General features: G+C 46.5%; 1 protein-coding gene across 1 annotated transcript; it reads left to right on the top strand.

Annotated features, from left to right (window-relative positions):
- The first annotated feature begins 1,988 nt into the window (after positions 1-1,988).
- SLCO4A1 (solute carrier organic anion transporter family member 4A1) lies at positions 1,989-17,177 on the top strand. Its single transcript, XM_082773621.1, has 12 exons — positions 1,989-2,019; positions 5,407-6,338; positions 7,448-7,538; positions 8,349-8,470; positions 8,742-8,853; positions 12,632-12,786; positions 13,471-13,666; positions 14,238-14,403; positions 15,037-15,203; positions 15,513-15,577; positions 16,120-16,268; positions 16,908-17,177. The coding sequence occupies exons 2-12, from the start codon at positions 5,540-5,542 to the stop codon at positions 17,055-17,057; spliced, it is 2,172 nt and encodes a 723-aa protein (XP_082629747.1). The 5' UTR covers positions 1,989-2,019; positions 5,407-5,539; the 3' UTR covers positions 17,058-17,177.
- Positions 17,178-17,778: the final 601 nt, after the last annotated feature.

Genomic DNA, 17,778 nt, shown 5'->3' with positions numbered 1-17,778 from the left:
AAATGGCCCATTGCAAACAGCAAGTTCATTTAAGTGCTGTCTGGGCAGTTGTGCTGTTCCTCTGCTTGGCAGGAATCTCAAGACTAATACCTAGGAGGATTAGAGAGCATCGCTGGATGTTAAACAAGATCCAGGTTAAGCGGTGTGCACCAGTGAGCTTGTGCTCTGGGGAATGTTTGGGGAAGCTGTTACTTGCTGATCCGGAAAAAAGTGGGCTTGTGTGGGAAGTACTCTTCTCCCAGCTGCCTTCTTCCTGCATTTACTGTCTCTCATGCTCCCACTTGACACAGTTTCCACCCCTCTCTCAGCCCATCTCACAGACTCGTGCCCATGTGCTCAGACACATCCCCATGTGAGGATGGTGAACGTTGTCGGGGTGCCTGCTTTTCATTTTTATCTTCATCGTGATCTAACTGGGAAGATGAAAAAAAAAAAAGTTCTAGAAAACCACGGTAGATGTTGGCATTATGCTGTTATATTTAGCCAATGCTCAGCATCTTTGCATAGTGATTGTAAAAAAGCAACATCCTCTTGTGCTTTTGGTTTGTTTGGTTTGTTTTTTTTTGCCCTCTTTTTTTTTTTTTTTTTTTTTTTTTCATTTTTATTGGTCTTATCTTTAGAAGCAGCAAATCATGTTTGATGTTCATCATTTGGCTTATGCTCTTTTTGGTTATCTCTCACATCATACAGGATTTGCCTGAATGTGCATCTTTTGCATGGAAGCAAAGGGATGTGTATAGGGACTAACTGGTAACCATTGGGAAAAGCTGACTAATGCTTCATGCAGAAACATTACCCTGAATATTGGACTTCTTTAAATGGGTAGTGAGAAGACAAATTCAGGAAAATAATGCTGTGCTATGTGTAAGGAAAATGTCAGTGTCGTATCTGTGTTGTGAGAGCTGCAGGAACACCTGGCTCCATGAGCAGGTGAAAACCGTATGGTACTAGCATGGAAACCTTCTAGTCATTGATCAAGCTTACAGGAAGGAAAAAAGACATTAAAGCAAGAGTGATGTGAGAGAGAGGGAGTTAGGATTTACAGCATAAAACAGCCTTTTGTCTGGCTAATCTTGGCTGAAGCAGAATATAGTTGCCTGGTTAAATCTGCTTTGTGTATTGGCATTGCAAGTTTTTAAAGATGGTCGAAGGCAGCTGCAGCCAATTGCATTTGCACAGATAAGCTGGAACAAATAAGTAAGCTGAGAAAATCTGGCTAGATTTATCTTCAAAGCATTTTCAGGCAGCTAATTGAAAATTATCAAAGCCACCTTCCTGATTTCTTGCGTATTATTGCACTAATTTGCCAGCGAGTGGAAGAGTGCTTGGCAAAGAAAGGATTTGGGGAGTGCTAAGCTTTACTATTTAGGAGTTATTTAATTATAAATGTGTCCTTGCTCATGTGATAATATAAAGCCAGCTTCTGCTGCTGTGTTCCATGCCTCAGACCCCAGAGGGACTGAAAGCACACCTCTGGTGCAGCCGCAGCACTGTCACTGGTGGCGAGCACAGCTTTAGATATTTGTTTAGATATTTATTTTTTCAGATATTTAGTACTGGGTGCTCTTTAGGTGCATTTCTCCTTCGTGAAACACTTGTGTGTGTGCAGGAAGGTGCTGTTCCTATAGCCATTGCTTACAAAGGGGCTGCTCCTGGCAATAGCAGTCTCCCCCATATTGCTGAACCAAAGGGACACGTTGCAAAAGCATGTGAAAAGAAGGCAGTTTTCACATCCTTGCGGAGCTTCGTAAAAGCCTGGCTGCTAGGAAAAAAAATTGGTGTTGTATCCCCAAAGAACAGCCCAGTCACCACACGCTGTCCGTTCTCTCCCTTCCAGCTCAAGCAGCACTTGGAGGACGAGCCCCATTCACAGGACCTCAGCGTGGATTTGTCACACTTCTGGGAGGCTTTCCCCTCGTAAACCAGTGAGTGGATTATGCTTGATCCATGCGGTGTTCATCAGCTGCAGCAGAAGTAATACTGATAATCCTCCAAGCAAAACTGCCCGAGAAAAATCCAGTAGGTGTTACTAAGAGAAATTGAGTAGATGACTTTGTCCCTGGCTGGACTAACAGCTGAGCCTGGGATCCTTTGGGATCGGGGCACTCCCAAACCAGGCTGTCCATACAGCAAGGTCAGGCTCTCTTGCAGATATCAGAGAGAATAACTCTGAGCATTGTATGGGGCTGCTCCCCTCCAGTTCACGTTATATTTCATTTTTTCCCCCATTCCCATTACCTTAGCAAGTATCTCCATACATGCCATAGGAATGAAGAAGTGATTAAGTCTGCCGATAAACTGTGCTTGGCTATGGGAAGCAGATATTATGAGTAGATGTTATTTGCCACGTCAATATGCTGTGAAAGTTAAAAATCATAGAGTGAAAGGGAAAATTAACTACTATTGGGCATTCTTGGGGAAATGGGATTATTCTGCATATCAGTTAGGAGTTAATAAGTAACATTAATCTAATCACAGGTCTCAGCCGAGACGCAACATATTTTTTCTCCGTCCTGTGACTTTCTAAATCATCACCTGATAAAAGGTTGAAAGTTTTGCTATTGATTTAATAGTAAATATTGGTGACGTGGGGATATTTACAACTTTCACCATGAAATACAAATCACATTTTCATTGCCTTGCTCCTTCTGCTGTGTTGACTCAGTAGTGTTGACTGTCTGGAACAAGCTGTGCATCTTCAAAAAAAAAAAAAGGAGTTAAACTCTTGCAGTAAAATGAATAAATCTATAGAAATAATAGCATTGGGCCTGGTTCAAAGGAAGCAAGACCTCACCATCTGAGTCATTAAAAACAGAGATGAATGAGAAGCAATAGATGGATGGCTCAGATGAATAAAAAATGATTAGGAAGTGCACGTAGCTGGTTGATTTGTTGTTGTGTTTTATTTTTATTTTTTATTTTTTTTCCTAAAAATTATATTTTTGTCCTCTAAAGTGGCATATGGCTTACGTGGAAGCTAATCTTCCCAGTGAATGTGTCAGTTCCAGTTTGGAAACACTTGGAGAGATAACAAGCAGCTTGGTGGAGAGCAGCGGGTAGCAATCGGGCTTGCTGCCCAGAGCATCTGGGTGCAGCCTGGCAGTGCTGCTCCAGGAGGAGGGGGCCAGGACATGGGCCTGGGGGCAGTGTGGGGCTTTTGGGAGTGGAGGGAGACATCTGCTGCCTTGGGGAAAGATTTGTTGCTTTCTTGAAAAACCCTATGTTCACTGGTAACTAAGCAGGATTAAGAGTAACAAAAGTCGAGGGGGAGGATGCTGCAATCACTTGGATCCAGTGGCAAGGCTCCTGCTGCTTCAAGGATGGGAAAACTGTAACGCAAAGTGATAATCTTTTTCCTGACTCATGAAAAACCTACTGATGGAGACATCCCGGTGCTGATAGAGGCAGTACGAGCAGTTCCCCTGGGGGAAGGTGTGCCACTTTGGCAGTTCAGTCGCATAATTTAACTGACTGAGATGGGCATTTTTTTATCTACTGAAATCAGTGTTAGTAAAATCAGTCCCCAGCTCAGTAGCCTTCTTTATGAGTGCATTCAAACATTAAGTCAAACGTATGTGATGTGGGGAAGCGTGCAGCCTATGTCAGTCAGCTGCCTTGCGGGAGCCTCTGTTGATTCACACTGGGGTAAGACAACCAGTTCTGCTCCTTAAAGCCTGATCCATTATCCAGTAATCCCTTCTTGGTTTAAATAGAGTAAAAATAGTTTTTGCATTTCCCCATGTTAACAGTGGAGGTTTCGGCGCTGACAGCACCCACAGAACACTGGGCACAGGTGTGGCTGCAAGTGTGTTTCTTGGCACACTGCCTCTGTGTTATCAGCAAATTCCTGCTAAAATCGGGCCCCCACCATATTCTGCGCACTCTGGTCCCCAGACAGGATCATTAAGATTACAGAATTATTTGCAAATGAAAGGTCGCATGTGCTGCTGGCTGTCTTTGTGAGGCACTGGAACAGGCTGCCCAGGGAAGTGGTGGAGTCACCATCCCTGGAAGTCTTCAAAAGACGTTTAGATGTAGAGCTTAGGGAAATGGTTTAGTGGGGACTGTTAGCGTTAGGTCAGAGGTTGGACTCGATGATCTTGAGGTCTCTTCCAACCTAGAAAATTCTGTGATTCTGTGATTCTGTCTCTCATTTGCTAAACTTATCTTAAGGACCGGTGCAGTTGGAGCACTACTGACCTGCATCTTTCAAGTCATACGCTTACATATGTGGTATATCCTCTCCCCTGCTGGGATGGAAGCAGAATCCCTAGGGTCTTCTAAGCATCAAATTCTGCAATTCCCATGCTCCAGTGCCTTCAGGAACCACCAGTATAGGGAAGCACATCAGCACTCATGCAATCCATAATCTACAAAGGAAATATCAATAAAATTTGCAGCAATGCACAGATGAGTATTGGTTTATTTGCCAAAGGCTGAAATATTCCCAGGTTACAGCAATCAGAACATGGTTCATTTTATTGGGAAAACAGCCTCCCATTTTCTCCCATAACCCTATTGATGGGCTATGGTTGCAAGCTGAAAAGGAGTATTTTTACAGGAGCCTCTTGAACAAATATTAAAAACAATAATTGGGAAAATGGGATGCTTTGAAAATAACCTGTAATAATGTAGTTCTTGTCTAGCATTTGTTGCATATTTGAGACCAGCATTCAAAGGAGAACTTAAATGCATTGGCTGAACTATAAATGATAAAACCAATTAAAAAATTACATATTTTTTTTTCTTCCATGATGAGGTGCTGAGATGCTAGGACAGCTCAGCACAGGAACTGCTTGAAAGAAGGCAGTCTGCAGCAATAATCAGGTTAGAGCCTGGGCCCTGCAGCTTGCTCTGCAATGGCATGTAGTCTAATTAGTTATAGAAAGGATTTTACTTAATAGTTGTAAACAGATCTGAGGACCTGGAATAAAATCAGTCTAACTGTGGAAACTTCTCAGGATAGTTATAAACTGTTATAAGCATGGAGTGAAAGAGAGCAAAGGACTTTTAACAGTGGGAAATGTGAAGCTTTCCACACTGTTCTCTGCAGGAGAAAGGGAAATAAAAGAGGCTGTGCCTAGCAGGGGAAGGGTCAGCTCTTCTCTTAGGAAAGGATAAGGTGCTTCAACAGGCAGGGAGACTGCCTTTAGTGTGGTTGTTTTGTGTGGTGTGTGTTTGTTTTTTGTTTTTTTTAATACTCTTGAAGGTAATGTTCTTTTCTGTACTGTTAGTGGTGCCCCAGTACCTGATGTACAAGCACACTGTGGTGGAGGGCACATGTCCAGCTGCCCTGCACAGCAAAATGCAGTACAGAAAGAATAAGTATCCTACAAAAAGAAAAATAATTATGGGTTTTGCTATGGTTATATTCAAAAGTGTGTGTAAAACTTCTTTTTTTCGCAGGTTGCAATGGTCCTGGCTCAAACCTTCACCATCTGATGTATGCACCAAAAATCGCAGCCCCCAAGTAGGCACATCCTCGGCACCCCACAAAGCCACCCCTGCCACGACTGCACCTGGCCGTGCCGTGCCGTTCATGGCCAAGCCCCCTAGCTTAACGGGAGAGAATGGCTTCCACTTCCCTCAGGCGATCGTCTTCCCCAGCCCGTCTACCTCGGGCGAGGACAGTGCGGCCTTCGATACCCCTGGGGGCACGCCACTGAGCAATGGCACGGGGTGCTGCGGCACCCCCAGCCCCGCTGAGTCCTGCGCCCAGCCCCTCTGCGAGGCCAGGGACAGCACCCGGTTTGGCGAGGGGATTAAATACGTCTCGACCGATGGAAAGGAGCTGGCATGTGGCTGGGGGGGGTTCACGCCTGGCTGCTTGCAGCTCTTCAACACCTCCAAGGGCGTCTTGTTCTTCCTCTGCGTGGCCTCCTTCCTGCAAGGCATGACGGTGAACGGCTTCATCAACACGGTCATCACCTCCATCGAGCGCCGCTTCGACCTCCGCAGCTACCAGAGCGGGCTGATCGCCAGCTCCTACGACATCGCGGCCTGTCTCTGCCTCACCTTTGTCAGCTATTTCGGGGGGAACGGCCACAAGCCGCGGTGGCTGGGCTGGGGCGTGATGGTGATGGGGCTGGGCTCCTTGGTCTTCGCCCTGCCCCACTTCACCACAGGCCTGTACAAGGTGCACTCATCGGCCGATGTGGGTGTCTGCGCAGCGAACCAGAGCCAGCCGTGCGCCCCAGCCACCTCCAGCCTCTCCAGCTACAGGTTCGTCTTCATGCTGGGGCAGTTCCTGCACGGGATGGGAGCCACGCCGCTCTACACGCTCGGCGTCACCTATTTAGATGAGAACGTCAAGACCAACTACTCCCCTGTGTACATTGGTGAGTGGCCTCGGGGGGTAGGAGGGGGACCCAGCCCATCTGCCTTGGCACCGATGAGGCAGCCCTGAGCGCTTTTCTGAGAGTTCCTCCAAGCCTTTTGTTCCTGATGACAGACAAGATGATAATCGGGGAGAAGCAGCAGCAGCTGTTTGGGAGGTTTTGATTATTTTTTTTTCCCCCCTTGCAGTTATTGGCAGGCAGGGCCTGCAAGTGCAGCTGGGGATTTTCGCTCCTGCAGGCCAGGAGGTGTCTCTGTCCCCAGCATGGGAGTCAGCTGGGGACAGCCCTCTGGTGTGTGCATGGCACCAACTTTAAGCTTAGTGCGGCCAAAGACCACGAGGCCATACCCTGTCGATGCGAGGCGGTGCCCCATTAGTGCCATAGCACAGGAGGGATGTTTGCTCAGATGCTGCTGGTGCAAAGTATGGCACAGCTTCACCAAGAGGTTGGGGCTCAGCTCTCCCCTCTGCTCCAGCCTACTTGGTGAAACTGATGACAGGACTGACCTTTCCCCACCAGGGGAAGGCCCATCCTGCAGCCCTGGCCTTTGGTCGCCTGTATGGTTATATCAGAAGGCTGCAGGGAGAGGAGCCAGGGACTGGGCTGGCATTGATAAGCCAGTGAACTTTCCATGGCAGCAAACCACAATAAATGGCAGTGCTGCAACACGTCATGTAGAGGTTGTGTATTTTCAGTGCCAAGGCAGCGCCTCTGCTCATTGCAGCAGCAATGAGGATGTGGCAGCAGGGTCAGATGCAGCCCTGGTAAATAACAAACCAGTAACCACGTGGATAGGTTTTGTCCCCTGAACCATTTTTGTGTACCCCATGCTATAAACATTCCCTGGTTGGATGCAGAAGTTTCCCTGGGGCACAAGAGGGAGATGAAACTTGCTGCAGCTCTCTGGCTTTGTGTCTCTCACAGATAGAGCCAGCCACGCACGGTATTTTCCACCTCGGTGTCCTTTTGAACCTCAGGAGATACCAAATGTCACTCCGTGGTGGTCTGTGTGTACCTGGAGTTGAAGTCATGGGCATTAGAGCTCCCCATCAGCAGCACATCCACAGAAGTGCTGCAGGTTCTCTAACACGGCTTGTTTTCCCTTTCAGCTGTTTTCTACACTGCTGCAATCCTTGGGCCTGCAGCGGGTTATCTGGTAGGAGGAATGTTTCTAAATATTTATACTGAAATACACAGAGAGTAAGTTGTTAAAAAATAATCTTGTTCCTTTTCCTTAATGCTGTATGTTTCCTTTGGGGTTAAAAAAAAAAAAAAAAAAATCCAGAAAAACGACCTGGTGGCTGGGTGGAAACGTGCCTGCCATGTTCAGTAACGTTTCTGCAGGGGGGCCGAGGCTGGAATGATTGCTTGCATTAATGTTGTCACTGGAAGAAAATTGCTCACAAACCTGTCAGCCTAAATCCTTCCTCATGCTGCACTGCCTGCTCTAATGAGGCCAGGAGCAGCAGGTGAATTTTTTGAACGAGTTCCCTGATCAGGCACCGCTGCCAGCACTGCTGCTTTTCCTCACAGTTATCCAGCCACAACTCCTGGTCCCTCCTCGCTTTTTAGTGTTTCTAATTTATTGTATCCCCTGTTACCTTACAGGCTCTTTGGCAGATGAACGGGATAAAAGGGGGGAGCGGGTTTCTTGGGAAGGAATGGGTTATTTCCTCCAGCTTTCTCACAGAAAGGGTGGCTCTGGGATGGAGCAAGGATCACAGCCACCCCCAAAGCACAAATGAAATGGGAAGAGGTGAACATGCAAGCTAGAGATTAAAAGAGAATTAAACGATGTAGTTTCCTCGGCTCATTAAGTGCTGCGCTCTCAAGTAAGGAGGCAGTGTGTGCTGTGGCAGGATGGATGGTGGGAGAGGTGGTTTCCTTCACTGATGCCCCCCAGTGTCCTCCAGACCCTGCCAGCTTTAGTGAGAGCAGTGCCCGACTTTCCCCCTCCGTTTCAAACCACCGCCTCTCTCCCTTGTGTCGTTTTGGGTTTGTGTCTTACAGGACTGACATCTCCCCAGAAAACACGCTGTGGGTGGGGGCATGGTGGATCGGCTTCCTGGGGGCCGGAGCAGCCTCACTCCTCATCTCCATCCCCATCCTGGGCTACCCCCAGCGCCTCCCAGGTACGTGGCACCACGAGGCTGGAGCTGTGCTTGCATCCTCCTATAGCTGGGGACACCAGGGCAGTGGTGGGGAACAAGTTTCCAGTGTTAAAATTGTAATTAAAATATTATTTGCACCCCTTGGTTCTCCAGCTGCTTATTTCCCTGCTCTTCTCTTGGAGCCAAGCAGCTGGGGCTGGTGGAGAGTGTTGTGTTGTTTTTGCCTCCTGCAAATTCCCTGTTTTGGTAGCATCTCACGTGCTCTTTGTTTCTATTTCCCTCTTGTTTGCAGGATCCCAGCGCTATATTGTTATGAGGGTGTCGGAGGCTCATCAGCTGAAGGATGGGAGCCACAAAAAAGCATCAGATCCAGACTTTGGGAAAACAGTTAAAGATCTACCTCGGTGAGAAAAATGCCCCAGGAGGGATGTTCAGGGAGACAGATCCTTTGGATAGAGGTGGTCAGCTCCTCTCAGGTTCAAACTGGGCAAATGGGTGAAGTAGAAACCATGCTGGGGATGATTTGGGAGACCAGGGATGAGGGTCCAGTCCTGTCTCCAGTTTGCAGAAGGTCATGGCCATGTGTGAACCACATGAGGGCACGTGCAATGCACTGAATTTAACCAAGAGTGGCTCAGTGCCAGTCTTCAGGTGTTGTGAGATGTACCAGCACTGCCATTTCATTCTCTCAGTGGCATTATTTCATATTTCATTTCTTCCTGTCTGCTCATGTCTGGCTTCACCTGTCCCAGCTGGGCATTGTGCAATGTCTGCTCTGCGCTTTCCTTCCTTTCCTCTGTTGTCGTCTCATGTTAGACTCTTGTTTTGTTTTTTTTAATGAGAAAAGAGAGGAAACAAAAACAAAACAAAACAAAAAACTCCTATTGCTCCATTCCAAATTCAGGGAACACAATATCCTTCACAGTAGTTTTCAGTTCCTGTTCTGTTTTATCCTTCATGCCCCCCCTACTTTTTTTTTTTTTTTTTTTTTTTTTTTGTGTGTGTGTGTGTGTGTGTTTTTGCATCTTCCAGCCCCGTTTTTGTGTTCCTACTCTTACCTCCCCTGCATGGCAGTGGTACAGCAGTGCACGTAATCCCGGGGCCGCTGCTTGGCCCCATTGCGTGGGCGAGCACGCTTGCACCTGCCTCGGTGCTCAGTGCAGGAGTGCTCAGCTGCCGTCCATCCCTGGAGTGTCAGCTCACGGAGCAAGGAGGAGTTAGAAAACCTAGGGGACGTCATGAGTGGTTTACCAGGGGTTAAGGCAGCTTTGTGAAGAATATTACATTGAACAGATTTCAATTCTGTTATTAAATGGCATTCTTGACTGGGTGCCATTTGCCAAGGTCACGACTTACTCTACACACGGAAATTAAATTCAAACCTGCATTTAAATGATAATGAGGTTATGACTAAAACCAACACAAACTGTGCAGCAGAGAGGAATGAAGTTCAGTGTTTTATGCTTCTCTTGCTTATCTTGAACAAAACTCCCCCTATTTCTCAGTGAAAGCAGTCTCAGTGAAAGCAATAGGTAGAGGTGTCCTGCTCTGGGAGCATCTTCCTTTGCCTCTCGTTCCTGAGGAATGGGTACTGAAGGCAGGCAGCTCTGCTCACCTCAGGCCATTCAGATCAGTCCAGATTTTAGTGTGGTTGTCGTTGTTTTAAAACATCAGAAAGTTCTTCTCTTTTGAAAGCAAAAACCCAGCAGACTCCTGGCTTCCCTGGTTTTGATTATTAAAGGGAAGTGCCTTCAAGGCTGGCTGTTCCAGAGACTTGCATTAAAGAGGAGCCCGCATCTGTGCGCAGCTCTTGGGTACGTGTGGACCTGCCTGCAGAGCAAGGCCAAGGGACAACACTGTTGCTTTTGTTTCCATGAGGGATCTACACTTTTCCTCACAGTACGGACAGTAAGAGTCCCCCAAAGATAAGCAGAAATGCTGATAAATAAAATACTATTCCATGCTATCAGCTCTTTTCTAAGAGAGCTTACTGAGTTACTGTTTTCACAGTGCTACCTAAAAGCAGGAGTGTACAGGAATGCAGCCCAGACAGCTTAAGCCTCTGCCCTGAAGAGATTTCTGTCTTAATTCTTGGGTTGAAAAGGCCTGATAAAATAGCATTTTCCTTCCTCTGCTTCCATATGATTTCTCACATGAAATATCCTCTGATGTCAGTGCAGGCTCAAAGAAAAGACACGTAGAGCTGTGCAAAAACAGGACAGGAGGCTTGCTCCTTACTAGCTGCACGTTTGATCTGCCAAGCCCACATCTTCGGGAAAAAAATACAATGGTCAATACTTCATTTGTCCCTCTCGGATTACTTGGCAGGGTGGGGCTGTGGTGTGTGTCACAGCTTTACTACAGCTTGTGTGTGTTGTGAGGGGAGGATGTTTTGCATTCCTCCAGGACGGGAATACTGCCTTCCATTCCCTTGGTGGTGGTTACAGCAGGTGTCATTTTTGCATGCTGAAAAAAATCCCCATTCACGGGCTGCAAGATTGCACAAGTAGCCATCTGTCACTATTGACTCGTTAGCACGTGGCACTGCGCTGTTACAGCCTGGCAGCCTCTTGTCCTGGGCATGCCAGTGTTCCTCAGACAAGCTCCCAGCTTCCTCAGTAGTACTATTACAAGAGGAAAAAGTGCCCATGTGTGCCTGTGTGAGTAAAGGCTTGTAGGATAAGGCTTTTAGATGTGGTAGGATTCCTCTTCTGGCAATGCTGAGCTCCCCGAAATCCCTTTGGCTGCAAGAACCGAGGACAGCCAAGACTTCTGGAGAGTTATGTGGTTTCTGGGTGTGATTAAAGTCCTGGCAGCAATGAAAAGATCTGTGTTGACTTGAGGTTTTATACGCATTAGCTTCTCACAACTACATCTTCAGTCTGCAAACAAGAAATGACACATGCCCTTACTCTTAGCGCTGAAAGTTGTTCCTCTGCATTTTCCTACCTGCAGCCTTTGTCTGACAAACACACAGTAATGCTGGTGCCAGGAACAACTCTTCTCTTTTCTCTTGAACTGGGAGAGGTGAAGGCATTGTAAGATTTCAGCATTAGTCACAAGGCCCACAAGGACTGTTTCCTAGCTAAGAGATTAGGCTTCATTCTTCCAAGTTGAAAAGACTGTTCCTGGAAAATAGGTTAGTAAATTAAGCTAATCCCAACAGCTAGACAATGGTTATTATAAAGCCCTCTGAAATCAAAGTGTAAGAATCTGTGGTATTTCTGTCTTTCAAACTCTTTGTTCTTTTGCTATAATGAAGTTGTCTGCTTCACATGGCTAAAATCACTCTAAATTCCTGGTGTATCTGATGCTGAGCCTCACACTCTCACATTTCATCGTAATTCAGTAGATTTTTCTTCTTTTTCACATTTCTGCCCAAGCTGTAGCTGTTGACTGTCAGTGCCTTTCAATTCAATGAGCCATCCCACTGTGTCCCAGTTGCTTCTGTCACTGCGGGACATGCCAGGCCCCAAAATAGTGATTTTCTACAGGTCCAGGCTAAACCTAGGGGAACCTACGTGGCAGAATTTCAAACTCGTCACAAAATGCTCCCTGCAAAGCAGTGTCAGCCCTCTTAGTCCAATATCCGAGATAGTGGGAGATAATTGGGACCATCCCTTGTGCCTGAGGGCATTTCTGTGTCTCGGAGATGCAATTGTTGCTGGATCATCTTTCTGCATATAAATGACACATGGCATTTTTTCAGGAATATCTATTGCTCTTTCCTAAATCCCAGTGGGTCAAAAATAAAATGTATTTGCTTAACTTACATGTTAATCTACATGTAAAACTATGCTTAGGTTGCGGGAGAAAGATTAATTTCTGTTTTCCAGTGGGATATCAGGTATATTGGAGGTGCTTCCTCCATACAGAAAGGCTTGCTTGGTATTTCCCATAAGCTGCAAAACATCCATGGTTATAAGTGGTAGTTATTCTCATGAGAACATGGGTGCACATGAGGAGCATGTGTACATGTATATAACACAACTTTGTTCCTTGCTCTTGACTGTTTGAGTCAAGAGTCCCATTTTAAGTGCCATCAGGAACAAATACAACCTTGGAATGACTGAGATTTGGTGACAAATAGAGTCCTTCCACTTAGGAATGGAAGATATTTGAACACACCTGAAATTGAAATGTGCCACAGTGACTCAATCCCAGTATATTTATCCTTCCCAGATCAGTACTGCTGCTTCTGAAGAACCCCACCTTCATCTTCCTCTGCTTAGCGGGAGCAACTGAAGCCACGCTCATTGCTGGGATGTCCACCTTTGGACCCAAGTTCCTGGAGTCTCAGTTCAGTTTAAGTGCCTCTGAAGCTGCTACCCTTTTTGGTAAGGAAACCTGGTTTTGCAACATTTTTTGCTTTTCTCCTACAAATACAAGAGGACTGTAGCTCATGTAGAATGAGACAAACCTGCGTTGCTGTTCATTTACAGAAACGTTATCATCCTCAGCTATTAGATAGTCAGGATCGTTTCCTATCAGAACATCTGTACCGAATGTGTTTTCAGAACTCCATCTACAGACATCAGTAAGAAATGTGTTGCTCCTGCAGCCATCTGTTACCCTCTAGAGGAAAGGAAAATAACTGTAGTCTGTTCCTTCTTGGGCATTACCAGAAAACGTGATAACAACTTCGAACAAGAAATGTCTGAATTGCAGACACTTTGTCAATGGGAAGAGCCTCACTTAATTCTCATGTCCCAGACTTAAAAAGTTTAATCTGAGTTCTGTGGGGTCCAACACGCATTAATACTCATGATATGCTCCTAAAACAATCTGCTTTGAGATCTCTGGGGAGAAGAAATTGCCCAACCAGGTTCATGCCATGTTACCTGGCTGCTGTGGAGGACCACCTATTGAAGCAGAGTCCACTGAACTCCTACCAAAAAGCAACACAGCAACCAAAGGGTTATTCTCATGCAGACACACTGCACTTCATGTATTCAGACACAGAAACTCCTTGCTGTTGTTTCTAACCTTTTTCTTTTTTTTTTTTTCTCTCCCTTTTTCAGGTTATCTGGTCGTGCCGGCTGGAGGGGGAGGCACATTCCTGGGAGGATTCCTTGTGAATAAATTTAAACTCCGCTGCTCAGGAATCATCAAATTGTGTTTGCTTTGCACATTGACAAGTCTGATGGCTATTTTCGTTTTTTTCATTCGTTGCCCTAATGTGCCGATGGCAGGAGTAACCCATACATACACAGGAAGGTAATAACGATGATCCCATGTCTTGTACTGCAATAAGGGTAACTGCAAATACATGGTGCTGATGTTGGACATCTGTTAGTGCTGGAGATGGAAGATAATGTCCAGTCAGTCTTACAGGGAGGTGATGAAGGTGAGAGCCATGTCCCCAGAATGCAGATGCCCGATTTTTTTTGTTTAATAGAGTTTATGGAAAAGGCTCCTGCTGGAAGGGATCATCACCAAGTGTGTGTCACTCCACTCTTCAGCTGCCTTCACAGGTTCCTCCTCTGTCCAGTGGCTGTACAAATATTGGGGGTTACTCATTTAGACTAAAAGTGGGGATCTCCTATCCAAATGGAGAAGTGTCCCCATGAGCTGGTCATTTAAACATCCTTTGTAGCTCAAGGCACAATTCCTGTTTCATGGTTAAAAGTAGGTGAGCTGAGCTGAGACCTTTCCCAAGCCTGGCATGTACTCTCTGGGGATCCTGTGCATCTCCCACCATCCCCTCTTCTCCTTCTCTTACTCTTCCACTTTTCCTTTGGAAAACCATTCAGGGGCTCCCCACTGACTACTCCTGTGTTTCCTTTAGTGTTCTGTCTGGTGACCAAGTTAACTTGACAGTACCGTGCAACGCCGCGTGTGGCTGCCTGCGGGAAACCTACAGCCCTGTCTGCGGAAGCAATAACCTTACGTACTATTCTCCTTGCCACGCCGGGTGCAAAAGAGTGTCTGAGAAACTCAGGAATGGCAAGAAGGTACGTCCCAAAGCACCATGCATTAACAACACAGTGGCATCTTATATCAAGTGGTTTGGCTGGCTCTGAAAAAGCATCTGCAGGTCTGGGCTTTGCTGCAAGTCGGTGACAGCCTGCAGCAGGTGTAGGATGCTCTCAGGCACCACCTGGGAGGATGGTAGAAGGTACACTGAGGCCACACTCATAGTGCTCCCCTCAAAGTGCCCAACTTTGATTTTGCCTCATTCTGGGTCAGACTGCACTGAAATGCATAGGATATCACCAAGGCAGGCTCAGGAACTCAGTGGGCACCTGATTCTTGTGCCAGTGCTTATGGGGCTTCTTTTGGGTCCTCAGTGCACATGATCCACCTCCTCAACCTTCCAGCATACTGCTCATAGACACAGGCAAAGGCTCAAATGGGTAATGATGGCATACAGTGCTCAAGGGCTGCCTGGCAAAGTTCGTTTCTCTTATTTAATAATCTGTTTTGAAACATGTGTGTGTCAAGAATGCAGCTGGATTTCTGCTTCACTCTGCTCGGGGAGCAAAACCAGCTGTTTTCTGCCCTCTTTGAATTTATTTCTTTTTAAAGCCCAGCTCCGACTCTCAGTGCTCTTCCTAGCAAACAACTCACCAGCATTTCTTTCCCAGGTCTATAAGGAGTGTAGCTGTTTTGAGAAAAATACTTTCCCTGGTGAGGCAGAGGCAGGCAAATGCACCTCCTCTTGTGAGAAAAGGACCCTGCTCCTCTTCTTCATGTTCATAGTGATCCTCTTCACCTTCCTGAGCAGCATTCCTGCCCTGACTGCGACTCTGCGGTAAGCACAGGGTCCTCTGCAAGAAGCCCCAAATACCTCCATCTCCTTTTTATCCCAGGGCTCGAGCCCTAGGGAAAGTGCAACAGGAACCACCAGCCTGGAAAGAGAGGGACTAATTCCCTTCACTGTCTAGCTGGGAGAGCAAATCTTATCAGTGGCAGCTCTTTCCTCTGACATCAGGCATGGGTGTGTGTGTGTCCCTCAGTTTGCAGCATCAAGGGTGGACTTTGCACTGGGACAAAGCTTGGCATGCAGGGAGGTGCTGTGCAGCCTGGCAGCGCTGCTGAACATCCCCTTTTTCTTCCCCAGGTGTGTCCCTGACAGGCAAAGGTCGTTTGCACTCGGGATCCAGTGGATCGTCGTACGAACACTAGGTATAGTACAAAGTGACTTTGTGTGTCCTCATGCTCTGCTGGCTGTGCAGAGCATGCACCACGGTGTTTTACCTAAGAACAAAACAAGTTGGGTTGGAAGAGAAGGGGGCAGGACGCGGGATGGTGAAAGGAGGACGCTTTCCCTTGTTTGCAAGAAAAAAATCTAATTCTGTTTGCATAGAGTTTGAAAACTGAATGAAGGGTTGTGTAACATGGCGCAGATGGGGCAGAGGAGCAATATCCTGGCAACAAGTCCTAATTATAAGAAAAAAGGGGCATTGAAGCCCCTGTGTATGTCTTTTGGTGCTTGTGCAGTAAACAGGCCAGAGTCAAAAGACAACACGCTGGACTCTCAGTGTTTTTTTAAATTCAGCATGGTTTGGGTGCCTTGTTGCTCTGGGCACAGCTCTGGATTTTGCAGGGTGGCTTTGTTTAATCACGGTAACCCCAGTGCCTGATGCGTTCCTGCAAGTGTAGTCCCAAAGCATCTTGCGAGTGCATAGGTCCTGCCCTAACTGCAGGTCTGCTTTGTCTTCCTGCAGGAAGCATCCCCGGCCCCATTGCCTTTGGGTCAATGATCGATAAATCCTGCCTGCTCTGGCAGGACCAGTGCGGCGAGCAAGGCTCTTGCTACGTTTACGAGAACTCAGCCATGAGCCTCTACACCCTGATCACTGGGCTGGTCTACAAGGTGAGGCTGGTGTTTTGCTCTCCGCTCAAGCAGCTCTTTAGGAGGCAGCAGTTTGCACTGGGAGACAGTTTTACAAACTCGTGTTATGCCGATCTGCCTCCTCCAAACCCAAATTAGACCTTAAGACATGAAATGTTCTCAGTGAGGGCAAAAGCTCCATTTGCTTCTTGCCAGGTAATGGTGCTCCAGGCACCATCATTCTCTTAAAATCCCATTACTTTCCAGGCTTACAGCTTCTGTTACACCGTAAGAAAAATCCCCTCTTCTCCCAACAGTTGCTGAAGTGATTTTTGCTTGAAATGGAATAAAATGTAAGACGACAGTGTGTTAGTGAGAGTGAGCAATGTCATTGCAGGCCAGCTGTAAATAACCGTTCCCTGATCACCACTAGAAAATACGAGACCTTAGCTGTGCGTTTCCTATTTATTAGCTGGAAACCATCATTTTAACTGCTCCCAGACAGGCACTTGATGTAGAGAGCTGTGTTTAGCAGTTACCATGAAAAAGAGGTTTCTAAAATCCTTCACACTCTCTAAAGCGCTGCTGGTTCCCACTTGCTTTGCTGGTTTACACCTGCTGACAACTGGACACTTGTTTTGGGGCAGAACAGGGAGTAATGGGATGTCTTGGTGTCTGCAGGTGCTTGGGACAACTTTCTTTATGGTCGCCTGTGTGCAGTACAAACCACCGCCAGCAGAATCAGCTCAGGGCAGCTCGGACACATCTGAAAATGGCAACAGTGACCTCCAGGAAACCAAACCTTCTCTTCCTGCTGCAGAGGATATATGAAGCTATACGCATGCCAGTGACTTTCTCAGTGTCAAAATATAAAAAGAAGACATTATACAGTCCCTAGGTTTTTTATTATTATTTAATTATTAGTAATGTTCTCACTTTTTTTTTTTTTTTTTTTTTTTTTTTTTTTTTTTAGTTTAAGAGAAATAATTTAATCAATCACTGGTGTGCTTGCTATTTTCTTAACAGCAGAAGCACATTCAAAATTGTGTGCTGATGTCATATGCAGTTATTTAATTTTATTTAAAGAAAGGGCTACCGTAGCTTTATTCCATGTCTGTGACACGCAAGGACCACGTTCTCCATGAGTGGAAATAGGCACCAATAACTCCAATGGAGTGCGTGGGGTTTAAGCCACCGGAGGATCTGTTCCCTCATATCTCAATGATAAAGCCAACTGTAGCAAAACTTCTGTTGAGACCTTCCAAGCCTGCAAAGACACCTGCTGTCCTGCAATCTGCATTGCAAAGAGGGCAACTGGCCCTTGAACTCCTGTATGCAAAGCAGACAGCCCAGGCAGTGTTGTCTTCCTTCCCACGACACACAGCATTGCTCGTCATTCATGCCGGCGCTCTCCAGCCCTTTTGTTCAGGAGCAGAGCATCTAATTATGCAAGTTCATATTCCTGTGCCATGGGAGATAGGTTTGGGGTGAGATTTGTCTAGTAAATGCATCAGTACACTACAGGCAGCAGTCCCCGAGAGCTGCTGAGCAC

Source organism: Aythya marila (genome assembly GCF_965140915.1).
Source record: "Aythya marila genome assembly, chromosome: 16".
Lineage (NCBI taxonomy): Eukaryota > Metazoa > Chordata > Aves > Anseriformes > Anatidae > Aythya > Aythya marila.
The sequence above is the reverse complement of the archived record's forward strand: the minus strand, read 5'-3'. Positions and strand labels throughout refer to the sequence as shown.

What these genes read in the sequence shown, in the direction of transcription:
- SLCO4A1 (XM_082773621.1), top strand. Translation starts at nt 5,540, where the DNA reads ATGGCCAAGCCCCCTAGCTTAACGGGAGAGAATGGCTTCCACTTCCCT. An exon ending in CTACTCCCCTGTGTACATTG is followed by an intron (nt 6,339 to 7,447) that starts GTGAGTGGCCTC and finishes TTTCCCTTTCAG; the next exon opens with CTGTTTTCTACACTGCTGCA. An exon ending in TCACTGGGCTGGTCTACAAG is followed by an intron (nt 16,269 to 16,907) that starts GTGAGGCTGGTG and finishes TGGTGTCTGCAG; the next exon opens with GTGCTTGGGACAACTTTCTT.